General features: G+C 45.5%; 2 protein-coding genes across 3 annotated transcripts; both read left to right on the top strand.

The window, feature by feature from the left end:
- The first annotated feature begins 887 nt into the window (after positions 1-887).
- On the top strand, positions 888-5515 carry LOC119284663 (glutathione reductase, chloroplastic-like). The gene is made up of 11 exons (XM_037563814.1): positions 888-1347; positions 2298-2523; positions 2635-2913; positions 3005-3181; positions 3289-3342; positions 3433-3581; positions 4106-4169; positions 4240-4410; positions 4492-4629; positions 4796-4860; positions 5161-5515. The coding sequence occupies exons 1-10, from the start codon at positions 989-991 to the stop codon at positions 4829-4831; spliced, it is 1653 nt and encodes a 550-aa protein (XP_037419711.1). The 5' UTR covers positions 888-988; the 3' UTR covers positions 4832-4860; positions 5161-5515.
- An 899-nt stretch (positions 5516-6414) lies between these two features.
- LOC119284662 (exocyst complex component SEC15A-like) lies at positions 6415-9722 on the top strand. Of its 2 annotated transcripts, none has more exons than XM_037563813.1 (2): positions 6415-6513; positions 7076-9722. In XM_037563813.1, exon 2 carries the CDS (start codon positions 7086-7088, stop codon positions 9456-9458), a length of 2373 nt encoding a protein of 790 aa, XP_037419710.1. In that variant the 5' UTR covers positions 6415-6513; positions 7076-7085; the 3' UTR covers positions 9459-9722. The 2 variants fall into 2 exon arrangements, with proteins under 2 accessions (XP_037419710.1, XP_037419709.1); XM_037563812.1 differs by lacking the exon at positions 6415-6513 and adding an exon at positions 6542-6711.
- The last annotated feature ends 3017 nt before the right edge of the window (positions 9723-12739 follow it).

Below are 12739 nucleotides of genomic sequence, written 5' to 3'. Positions count from 1 at the left end.
TCGCCTTCAAGATTAGAAGGGGAAACCATCGCTCATTGTACATACGTTTTAGAGGGAAATCACAAGTGCATTTTCTATACAAAACTATTATGTGGTCATCATAATGGAATAGCACTCATGGAGGCAGTTGAACCAAGCTATCTATGCCTAACTATGACTTCATAGTTTTATCGCCTCCATTGTCGTTGTGGCAGCTTTTGCTCTCTTATGTTCCTACTCGTATAACTGAACTTAATGTGAGCTAATTTGTTTTTGTAATCTCATGACTGCATTGAACTTGATGTTGCGCTACTTCTGGGGTGGATTAATTTTTACAATCTCATGATTTTGTTGAACTCAATGATGTTACTCTTCTGAAATGTTTATTCTTTCCCATGAACCAGAAAATCAGTTGTTGACGTTTTAGATGCGCTAAACTTGCTTCCTACTGATGCATCATGCGGTTTGATCTTCCATCGCTTGGCATATCGGTTGGACTGGCACCCTCGCGCCAAGGCGCGTTGCCGATCTAGTATTTAGGAACGGAGGGGGTACTAACCAAAGCCGAGGCATTGAGATCCCCTTCCCCGACATCGGCGACCAAGTGTCAGTCAAATAGAAGACGAATTCATAGACTCGCCGAGGTAGCTTAGAGGTGATGAGTGCCATAGCCGCCGCAAACACGAGAGGGGAAATGGCTTTCTGTGCCGTTGTTTGCTGTCACATGAAGGCGTCCTAGAACCCGCCTTAGAACACTGCGCGCGGGAGGCTTGACCGTTCACTTTAGCTACCCCTTTACGTAAAAGCATAGAGTACGCTTTCGGCAGGAAGTGCTGTTATTCGGAAGTACGCTTTCGGAATAAAGAAAGAGGAATCTAAACAAATTCGTACTACTCCACTCATCGCCAATCGTCTCGCCTCCCCCTTCCTCGCCCCTCCCCACACTTCCAGAAAGGAGCCGGCGGCAGCGCGGCGAGAGCTCGGACCTCGGAGGAAGAGAGAGAGAGCCATGGCGACCACCGCGGCCCTCCCCTTCTCCTGCGCCACCACCCTCCAGACCCTGACCCGGACCCTCTCCCCGCGCCGCTCCCTCCTCATCCACCGCCACCGCCTCCGCTCCCTCGCCGCCTCCCCGCGGCTCCCGGACCGCGCCCGCCCCCGCCTCCGCCGCCCCGTCTCGGCCTCCGCCGCGCCCAACGGGTCCTCCTCCGCGGGGGAGTACGACTACGACCTCTTCACCATCGGCGCCGGGAGCGGCGGCGTGCGGGCCTCGCGCTTCGCCTCCACCCTCTACGGCGCCCGCGCCGCCATCTGCGAGATGCCCTTCTCCACCATCTCCGCGGACGACCTCGGCGGCCTCGGGGGCACGTAAGTGGACGCCGCTTCTCCTGCTTCCGTGGTTCGTTTGTCGGCAGGGAAGGTTTGGCCAGGCCGTGCGTTGCAGCGTAGTATGTGTGCTTCGCCAAGTTTCTTCTGGAATGACAAGCGCCTAGTGTTGAATGTGTCGCGCGATTGGGCCACTTCTGCACTGGTTAGCTAGATTGCTACCGCCACCTCACCGCACGCCTTAGCTTGCTGAACTGGATTCTTAGAGTGAAGATTCCTATTATGCCATTCAGTTCTCATCACATTCGCATGCCATTTAAGGGTTAGAGGCTACATGATGGTGGGGATGTTTGTTTCTGGTGATGTTATTGTTGCATGAGTGGTCTTATTATATGGTTTCAGCACATCCAGTTATCCTTGCTTTGGAATTTTTTACACTAGTAAAGATAATGTTCATATGTGGTTCAGACAGCTGTCCGAAGTTTTTCGGTTTCTAGTTAATTGGTATTAGTAGAGGAATTTGACTGTAGGCAAGTTGCACACTGTTTCATGCTGCACCATCATACTGTAGCCTATTTCAGTATTGTGGCATCATTTGCTGTTTCGTTGTGTAGAATTGAACCCATGCGCTTGATAATTCTTAACTTTACTATGGAGTAAATGTCAGTTGCATAAAAAAAATGACTCCACTGGAATCAAGAGGTGCAGTTGCAGTATGTAGCAAGTTTCGAGAGACAAGCAGTTCTGCGTTTATCTTCTTGCATTTTCCTCACAATATCTTGGTTTGTCAATTATCATGTTTATATGTCCAATCTTTCTGTGTTCCACAGTCCACATCAGTATCGATTGAGGACTGTTTAGCACTTGGCTGTTAGTACAGTTTTGGCCTTCATAATTTGCATATCCTTGTTAGTTTTGTTATGCATATTGAATTCCTAACTCACTTTTATGCCAGAATGCATCTATAAGAACTTTATTTGTTTTCATCACAGATGTGTGCTTCGTGGGTGCGTTCCCAAGAAACTGTTAGTGTATGCATCCAAGTTCTCTCATGAGTTTGAAGAGTCTCATGGCTTTGGATGGACATATGATACTGATCCAAAGCATGACTGGAGCACTCTGATAGCCAACAAAAATACAGAGCTGCAACGCCTAGTTGGCATTTACAAAAATATTTTAAAGAACGCAAACGTCGATCTAATTGAAGGCCGTGGAAAGGTTGGGCAATGTTTGTAAATCCGGTTAAAGTTGGGATAGATAGACTGCTTTCTGAAATGAATTCTGTTGGAAGGTGCAGTTACTGATATAATTTTTGTTCACTTGATACAGGTGGTTGATCCACATACTGTTAGTGTGGATGGCAAGCTCTACACCGCTAAGAACATACTTATAGCTGTTGGTGGTCGACCATCGATGCCCGATATCCCAGGAATAGAGCATGTTATAGATTCCGATGCTGCACTAGATCTGCCTTCAAAACCTGAGAAAATTGCAATAGTGGGAGGTGGATATATTGCCTTGGAGTTTGCTGGCATTTTTAATGGCTTAAAAAGTGATGTTCATGTGTTTATTCGGCAGCCGAAAGTTTTAAGAGGGTTTGATGAGGAGGTGAGAAAGTATTAAGAATAACATATAATAGTGTCAACGATAGATGAGGTGCCTTGTGCTTCTGACTTATTTTTTCAGTTTTGAACTTCAGGTCAGAGATTTCGTTGCTGAACAGATGTCTTTAAGGGGTATCACATTTCATACTGAACATAGTCCTCAAGCTATAACCAAATCAAATGATGGTTTACTATCTCTGAAGACAAACAAAGAAACTATTGGTGGGTTTTCACATGTAATGTTCGCAACAGGTCGTAAACCGAATACGAAGGTTAGTAGTACCATCTGAGACATTTTGTTTTTGCTTAGTTATATCGTATATCACAGTTTTATGAATTCGTTCATCCTAGAGTCCTAACATAGTTGTTGTTCTTGTAGAACCTCGGACTGGAGGAGGTTGGGGTTAAAATGGACAAGAAGGGGGCTATAGTGGTAGGTAAAATAATACGTGGCCTTCAAGTTCTTCTGGCTTTTATTGTCACCATGACATTTGGATTCTTGTTATATATTTGTCCTTGCTAGGTCGATGAGTATTCTCGAACCTCGGTGGATTCAATTTGGGCTGTTGGAGATGTTACTGATAGGATCAACTTGACTCCGGTTGCACTGATGGAAGGTGGAGCATTTGCGAAAACTTTATTCGGTGATGAACCTACCAAACCAGAGTACAGGTATTTAATCATTTATCAACTCACAACCAGGAATCTTAAAACCATATGGTTGAGCCGTTGAGGCAATGGTTGTTCTAGAAATGATGTATACCTTGTTAGTTGACCATGAGTGGTTACCTCTCCTGATGATAGTTTACAGGACCAGATTTGATTTAGTTTTTATTTCCTTGTTTTTCACTTTCAGAAAGTATTGTGGATTTTTAAAATTATGGTAGCCTTTCAAGTTAGTCCTCCATCCCCCAGTTCTATGGACGCAAGTTTGTGACCCTTAGGGTGCCCTCTAACCCTCGTCAGCCAAATGAACTAAAATTTGAAGTGATGTGACTTTTGAAAGTTGAGTTCATTTGGTCAATTTGTTTGGATAAATATTTTTCTGCTTCACCCAGCCTGACAATCTCCTGAAACTGAATTTGTACTGAAATGCATAATTTAATTTCATTGCTTTTTAGTTTTTTTTTTGTTATTTGAGACTGGATATCATTGCTCTATTGAATGCTTTTTCATTGTGATTTTTTTTTTGACAGAGCTGTACCAGCTGCTGTTTTCTCCCAACCACCCATTGGGCAAGTTGGCCTTACCGAGGAGCAGGTGATAATATATGGCTTGCATCAAAGTTTGTTGCACAAAAAGGAGGTTGCTCATATGCATATTTGTGCAGGCTATTGAAGAGTATGGAGATGTTGATGTCTACTTGTCAAACTTCAGACCTCTTAGAGCCACTCTTTCTGGATTACCTGATCGTGTACTAATGAAGCTCATTGTGTGTGCTACTACGAACAAAGTTGTAGGAGTGCATATGTGCGGTGATGATGCACCTGAGATAATCCAGGTCTGCATGATTTTGTATTATTCTTCAACATTGTTGCTTCTTTCAAGGCTTGTTTGTCATGTTTCTACAACTATGTGACAGGGAATTGCAATTGGTGTTAAAGCCGGGTTAACGAAGCAAGATTTTGATGTCACTGTTGGCGTTCACCCAACATCTGCAGAGGAATTTGTCACTATGAGGAGTCCAACTAGAAAAGTTCGAAGAAAAACTGCAGCTGAGGTACATGATATGCTACCTTTTTTTAAACGGATTCCTGCATTTAGCCTATTTATTAGTGAGAGACTATATGTGTTCTATCAATCAGCTCTTTTCAGCTAGAAGTAGCTGCATTATCTATATATACGATGTGGAAAATTTACACTTTGTGCTGGTTATTTCCTTTCAGGCAGAGTCTAAGGATGAGGTCGTCACTCAGAAGTAGATAATGCCGTTGACCGTTGTACATAGAAGGTAAGCATGTGCATTCTTTTGACCTGTCACTCTATGCCATCCTTTCTTCTTAGCACGTACGTTTATCATTGAGCAATGGTGCCCGGCATCATTGTATTGATCTTGATTCACCAAATCATCAACAATAGTTGCAAACCCTGTCTTTGACTAGTCGAGTTTTCTTATAAGGTGTTTATCTTTTCTAAACTACTATGACACTTTCGTATTCTAATTAGCACTTACTGGTTGTTAGCAAGGAAATAGCTTGGCCAGGCATGTCTGTCATCATTCCTCTGGTTCTTATTTAGTTTGTTGCTGCAGTCATTCTCGAGGATGCCACCGGCCGAAACCTGACTGGAAATACACAGCTGAAACAGTGCACCGTTGCCCGAGAAATCTGTCACGACGAACCCTCTGAAGATGTACCCTCTGAAGATGTACGATAACGATGAGTTGCTACCTCTGTTTTTTTGCCATCCCATTTGCACACTTCTTTCCTTGCTGCTTGAGGCTTGAGCACGCTGGTCGTTGAGTTTCTTTCCCCCATCTGCTATTCATGTGTAATAAATGGTACAATGTGGCTGTGTGGGTGGGTATCTCAACCTGGAAACATCGCTCCCGAATACCAGTATAGAGTTTAACTACCCGCAAATCGATCTGTGACCAGTTAAGTGCCCGTGTTTATGTCTTGTATGTTCCTTTTTCTGAGGGAAAAGCAATAGCTTTATTATTATTACACAACGAGGAAGGGCAAATTGGCTGCTACAAAGCTAGCAGTACGTGCAGGCAGATCATGCTCCCAGAGCAAGGCTACTTGCAGAACATGAAATAGCCTCTCCATTCTGGCACGTTGATGAGCAGGTTTATTTAGCTCCCTAGTGCATTCAAGAACTTCCATCCATTCCATTTTGGAGAAATTAGTGCGGAGATGGAACTCGAGATCCTCCATCACTGCAGCCAGGTTTGAATCATCACCATGGAGCTCAGCGCATGCATTATTACTCCATCCAGTCCTTTTTAGTTCGCATATAAGATTTGATTGAAGTCAAGGCTCGTAAAGTTTGACCATCTTTATAGAAAAAAGTACCAACATTCACAATCTGAAATCAATATCAATAGATGTGTCATGACTTAAAGTTTCATATTGTATAACTTTAGCAATGGCAAATGTTGATATTTTTTCATATAAATACGATCAAACTCTGTGAAGTTTGACTTCAGAGAATTATAATATGCAGAGTAAAAAAGACCGGAGGGAGTAGAAGCTGACGGCGCGTCTCCAGAGTCCAGACAGACCCTGATCGCACCCAAAGGCACCAACCGCTTGAGTAGCTAGCCGGCATGGGAGTCACTAGTCAGTCACTCACTCACGCACATCGTACTCCCCAGCCAGCCAGCCAGCCAGCATGGTTCTCACTTCTCTCTTCTGTCCTTCAACACCGGATCCAACCCAACCGAACCGAACCAAACGGAGCTGTAGACGGATGGCCCTATTCTCCGGCCACGCACACTTTCTTTCCCGAGGCTGTCCGGCCCGTTCCACTCCCCGCACGCACTTCTCGCGCCGCGCCACTCGCCAGAGGTTCCATTTCAGGGATCAACCGCAGGCCGCCGCCGATCTCCTCCGCACGGCGGCGCCATCGCATCCGCCCGAGCGACTCCTTCCCTTCTCTTGTACGTACGCACGCCCCTCCGCCGTGGACCAACTCGATAATGCACGCCCCTCTCCTTGTGATCCCGCCATCGTCTTCTCCGCCTGCCACTGACAAGGGAGGGGACGGAGCTCGCCGCCGGGGAAGGGCCCGCTATTATTTGAACGGGGAAGGGAGGAGAGACGTTAGACAAGGGAGCGGCCACCTGCGATCGATCCATGTAAATCCACCGCTGGTTTCCTTCTCCGATGGAAATTACCATTTGCGATTTCCCTGCCGCAACGATTTGAATCCCCAAAGATCGGACTGGTTTCGTCGTTCTGGTGATCGTCTAGCGATTTGGTCGAGTGATTCTTTCTTGGTTTCCTATCGGTTGTCTTTTGGGTATGCAAATCATGGAATGATCCTTGATGTTTTTTATTTTCGCTACTGCATTTGTGCCAGGCAAAGGATCATTACAAATAAGCTCGTGAATCCCCGCGTCAATTTGCTTTATTTCTTTGTTGCTTCTATTTTAATTCCTAAACTTCTAGAGATGCATCTCCCATAACTGCGCTGAAATTGCACATCTGCTCTTTTTACAGTTATTAAATCATGGCTGACCAGCCAAAGAAGAGAGCTATCGTGGACAGCGGCGATGGAGGCCTCGGCATGGGCCTTGCCGCGTTCATTGCAAACGGCGAGGATCTGGGCCCCATGATCCGGCACGGGTTTGATTCCGGCAAGCCAGAAGCCCTCACGCATAGCCTCAGGAGCATCGTGAAGAAGAAAGAGGTTGAGATCGAAGAGCTATGCAGGCTTCACTATGAGGATTTCATCCTCGCCGTCGACGAGTTGCGCGGTGTGATGGTCGACGCCGAGGAGCTCAAGAGCATGTTGTCCGGTGAGAACTCGCACCTGCAGGAGGCGTCGAGTGCCCTGCTGCTGAAGCTTGACAAACTTCTTGAGTTGTATTCAGTCAAGAAAAACGTGGGAGAGGCCATGACGATATTGAAGATCTGCGTCAAAGTCATTACCCTGTGCATGGCGTGCAACAATTACATTGCCGAAGCTAAGTTCCATCCTGCGCTCAAGACTCTGGATTTGATTGAGCATGGATACCTGCAAAACATTCCCGTGAAGATCATTAAAAAGGTGGTTGGGAGACAGATACCGTTGATAAAGCTGCACATCGAGAAGAAAGCCTGTGGCGAGTTCAATGATTGGCTTGTTCATATCAGAAGGATGTCCAAGCAGATCGGGCAGGTGTCGATAAGTCACGCCTCTTTGGCTCGCCAAAAAGAGGAGGAAATGCGTGCGCGGCAGAGAGAGGCTGAAGAGCATGGCCATGCTGGACCAGATCAGCACATGTATACCTTGGATGCAGAGAATACAGATGAGGAAACAGCACTAGATTTTGATCTCACACCTGTTTATCGAACGCATCACATCCATGTGCGCCTCGGTATTGGAGAGAAGTTCAGAGATTATTACTACAAGAATAGGCAAATGCAACTCAGCCTGGATATGCAAATTTCCACTTCGCAACCGTTCCTCGAGTCCCATCAGCCCTTCCTTGCACAGGTAGCTGGGTTTTTTATTGTTGAACAACGCGTCCTTCGAACTGCAGAGAGATTGCTGACCGAGAGCCAAGTCGAAGCAACATGGGAAACAGCCGTTGCCAAGATGACATCTCTACTGGAGAGCCAGTTTTCTCGCATCGGCACGGCCAGCCACCTCCTCCTCATAAAAGATTATATCACTCTTATGGCTGCAGTTCTAAGGAAGTATGGTTACCAAACCACACCATTGATCAATATTCTTTCGAGAAGCCGGGACAAGTACCACCAACTGCTTCTTTCCGAGTGCCGGAGGCAGGTAGATGATATCCTTGCTAATGACTCGTACGAGCAGATGGTTATAAAGAAGGAATACGAGTACAACATGAATGTCACAGCATTTCATCTGGAGCCAAGTGAGGTGATCCCGGAGTTTCCATATGTGGCGCCATTCTCCTCTTCTGTTCCAGAAGTTTGTCGCGTTGTCCGGTCCTTCGTTGAGGATTCTGTGAGCTATTTGTCTTATGGTGGTGACATGAACCTGTATGAAGTGGTGAAAGCTTACCTAGACAGGCTATTGATTGAGGTATTGAACGACTGCCTTCTCAACAGGATGTATGCTCGCTCATTGGCCATGTCACAGATGATGCAACTAGCAGGAAATATCTCTGTTCTGGAGCATGCTTGTGATCTGTACCTCTTGCACTGTGCCCAGCAGTGCGGCATCCCCAAGCGCGTCGCGCAGAGGTCTCGCGCTACTTTGACTGCTCGAGCCGTGCTAAAAGCCTCGCAGAACGCAGCATATAATGCCTTAATAAACATGGCCAATTCCAAGATCGATGATTTTATGGTGCTCTTGGACGACGTCAACTGGATAGTGGAAGAAACACCGGACAATGCCAATGACTACATGAACGAGGTTCTTATTTATCTTGAAACACTAGTATCAACGGCTTCGGAGATTTTACCACTTGAAGCTCTGTACAAGGTTGTCTCTGGTGCAGTGGGCCACATCTCGGACTCGATAATGACAACGCTTCTGAGCGACGGCGTGAAAAGGTTAACGATGAGTGCCGTTTTAGGCCTCGACATGGACCTGAAGATGCTGGAGGCATTTGCTGATGAGAAATTCCACATCACCGGGCTGGCAGATATGGGGAAGGAAACGACGTTCAGGGATTGCTTGGTTGAGATAAGGCAGCTCGTCAACCTTCTGTCGAGCAGCCAGCCTGAGAACTTCATGAATCCGGTGATACGGGGGAAGAACTACGGATCGCTGGACTACAAGAAGGTTTCCATCATTGTCGACAAGTTCAAGGACTCGGCAGACGGGCTGTTTGGAAGCCTTTCCAACCGCAACACGAAGCAGAATGCTCGCACGAGGTCCTTGGATGTTTTGAAGAGGAGGCTCAAGGATTTTGGCCATTGAAACGGCAATCCTGCTCAGTGTCCAACAATCCTGCTCAGTGTCCACCTTCTGAATTTTATTTCTGTTTCTCCCCCCCCTCGCGTTCTGGTGGTTACAAGACGCGTCTATTTGTCCGTCTAGGCGACTGTTTATCAGTTACAGTACAGTAGTCCCCTCAAATAATTTTCAATTTTCTCTGGTCCAAATCCTGTGATATAGGCACACAATGTTAAGATCTCTTATGGCCATTGATATGTTGATAAATGAAGCAGAGTTTTGAGATTCTCTGTCTTTTAGTATATCTCTCAGAGGACATAGTTTGAAGCCTGTTAAATGCGCCCTGTTCCACAAACAAAAGAAAATATTGTTTTGTTTGTTAAAACTGATGGTATATACTACTAGCATACGGTAGTGGTTCAACCTGCGACTCGCGATTCATCGATCTGGATCGACTTGCAGAGACAAGCACATGGAACTCTTAATTCAAATCTTAAAATGGCAATTGGCAACAACGGTAAAAATTCCTGTGCTTATACCATTCGTGGGGCCCCGTCTTTCTGGAGATAAAGACATGGAACATGTACGGCTTTTTCAGTCTGAATACCTGCATACATGTAAAAGTATAATCTGAGACATGGTCAGCTGTCAACCTAAAAGATTTGAGAGGTCAACCTGGAAGACTGAATCTCATGCATGTAGCGTAATATACAGCTCTGTCTGTGTAGGCTGGCGAGCAGCACCAAGTCAATTCTGTAAGCACGATTCCTTTTGTCCAATGCTAGCTGAGTACTAGTACTGTAGATCGGAAACCAAAAGTTACTTGGAGTAATCAAATGACTGTCTGATTCTGCGTGTAAAGTTAGTATAAAGTTGAGACACTTATTTTAAGACGGAGGGAGTAATTGATTAGCAGGTCAACCAGTTCAGAAAGAATTCCACGGCATGTGGAGGACTTTGCTTCCATTTCTCAGTTAGGCGTGCGGTTGATCAGGTCCATCAATTGTTGCGCCTCAGATGACATCAGTACCGTAGTAGAATTTCAGTCGCTGAGAAAGCATGCGTGCATGATGTCTGAATTCCTCGGACAGCCAGCGCCAACAGTATTTCCAGTTCAACGGGGGCGACATGAACTTTTCAATTCAACTTTTACGCTCTTCCTTTTATTCAAAACATGTACGCAGTCAACTTCTTTCGGCCTGAATAAGCACTCTACCTACGCCCAGGCTTACCATGCAGAGACCTGAAACCTTTGTTTACTTAGTTTGAGTTACAAATTTTTTTTTTAAATCGCTTATGCTAGACACGTTATCCATGACGTTGGTACGAGGTGCATTTCTAACTAATCCGCAGCAGGATATCCTAGTAACGGGTTTCAGAGATTAGTTAACCTGTCATAACATTTTGGAAATCTACCGCAAATTCGAGCGGTTTGAAGCTCCTAGTCATAGGGAGCTCGTGAATGAACCGAATGAATATACCACCTGACATATGTGGTAAGCAATTCAAACAATTCAAAAAATAATCAAATTGAATGAATATAGATAATTAAATGAAAAAAACCCACGGCTGTCGTAGCTTGACCATTCTGTTATTGGTCTGGTCCAACTATGGAAAGGTCAAGCTGGCATGCTTGTTAGACCCGTCCGAGTTTGAAGCTCTTTATTTGGCAGATGATAGGTGTTTGACCTTTGTTTATTCCTAGGACTAGGATTCCAAATACGCACCTGCTTAGTGCCGCATGCATGATGCGATTATAATGATTGATATTAGTGCGCGCTTGATTAAATGTTTTCTAGCATGCACTTTTGAACTATTTTGAATAGGAGTACTTCAAGACTTCAACTATGACAAAACAGGGGTAATGGAAATATGGAATATTATGGGGACATGTAACAAACACTACAATTTGAATTCGACTGAACACGCTTCCTCGCATATACTTGGACATTCATTTCAAGTCGCCCTGAGTAGAAACATTTTTACCATTGGTAATGAATGATGAGCTATATCAAAAACAACAAACAAAACAATGCATAGAAACATTTTACGAAGAAACCAGCCCGAACATTGTCTTCTCGTTAATTTTATAAAGTGGAAATGAAATAATTACATATTTGCATGACTACTAAAGATTACCAATAAATGTGGATTATCCTGGTTTGGTCCCTTGACCTAGCTGGTAGGTAAGCCATTTCCCGGCGAAAATGAGTCTGTTTCGCTCCTTCCAAAATACAAATCACATGAAATCCAACAATCTTCCACTCATGGTTATGAAAAGAAACAGAAAGATCTTTATATACATTGGTTAGTGATCACGGAGACCTACGTGAGAGACAACCTTATTGCAAATTCATGTACTAAAACTAACTAAATTTGAACAGCTTCGAGGGCTCCATCATTTCACGGAAGCCCCCCAAAAAATACTACATTTAAAAGGATGAAAGAACCAATGAACAAAGAATCAATCAAACCAGACGAACACGAGACGACCTCTATCTACGCATGTACGTGCGTCACGCACATGCATGCTAATTGACTAGTCGAGCCCCGCCGGCGTCTTAGCGGCCGCCGTTGCATGGCCCTCCGGGGGGATGGTTGGGGTTGTTGGTGCAGCCGTTGGGTGTTCCCGCACCCGGAGAGCCGCCGGGCAGGACCTGCATGATAAGCGCCCCGGCGGTGCCAACGCCGCCGTGCAGCCAACCGCGGTCTCCCTCGAGCAGCCTCGCCGCGAGGACCACGTTGCAGCACTGGACCAGCAGCACGGCTACCACCACCACCCTCGCCATCGTCGCCGACGACCCCATATAAATCTTCCTGGTGTAACTTTTCGAGTCTCTGAGTACACCTGCGGTACGTACGATATGGAGCAAATGTCGCAGATAGAAGGCTAGCCGAGCTACGTACGCACGTACGATGGATGAATGACCTTGCTTGAAGTTGTTGTTGGAGGAGAGATCGATGGTTGATGCCTTTTATAGGTTGCTGCATGCGCCCAACGAGTAAACGGTCGTCCGAGGAAAAAGAGTTTTCCTATATAACGAATGGGAAATGATGGACCTGGTCTATCCTACGGATTTGATTGTACGATCTGCTCTCGTCGAGCCAGCCTGTAGACAGGACACGCGCGCGCCACGTTACGCGCTTCTCAACCCAGTCCATCTCCTACTTAAGGTTGAACAAAGATCAAGAATTCAAAATTGAGGGAAGTGCCGGAGCTTGATAGAGATTGTTGAGGGGCAAAGCACAGCTGAGGGGGCCAAAAGAACAAATTCTGCTTGAAATTTGATCATCTTCAAAATTTT

The sequence above is a fragment of the Triticum dicoccoides genome, chromosome 4A, assembly GCF_002162155.2.
Source record: "Triticum dicoccoides isolate Atlit2015 ecotype Zavitan chromosome 4A, WEW_v2.0, whole genome shotgun sequence".
In the NCBI taxonomy this organism is placed as follows: Eukaryota; Viridiplantae; Streptophyta; class Magnoliopsida; order Poales; family Poaceae; genus Triticum; species Triticum dicoccoides.
The sequence above is the reverse complement of the archived record's forward strand: the minus strand, read 5'-3'. Positions and strand labels throughout refer to the sequence as shown.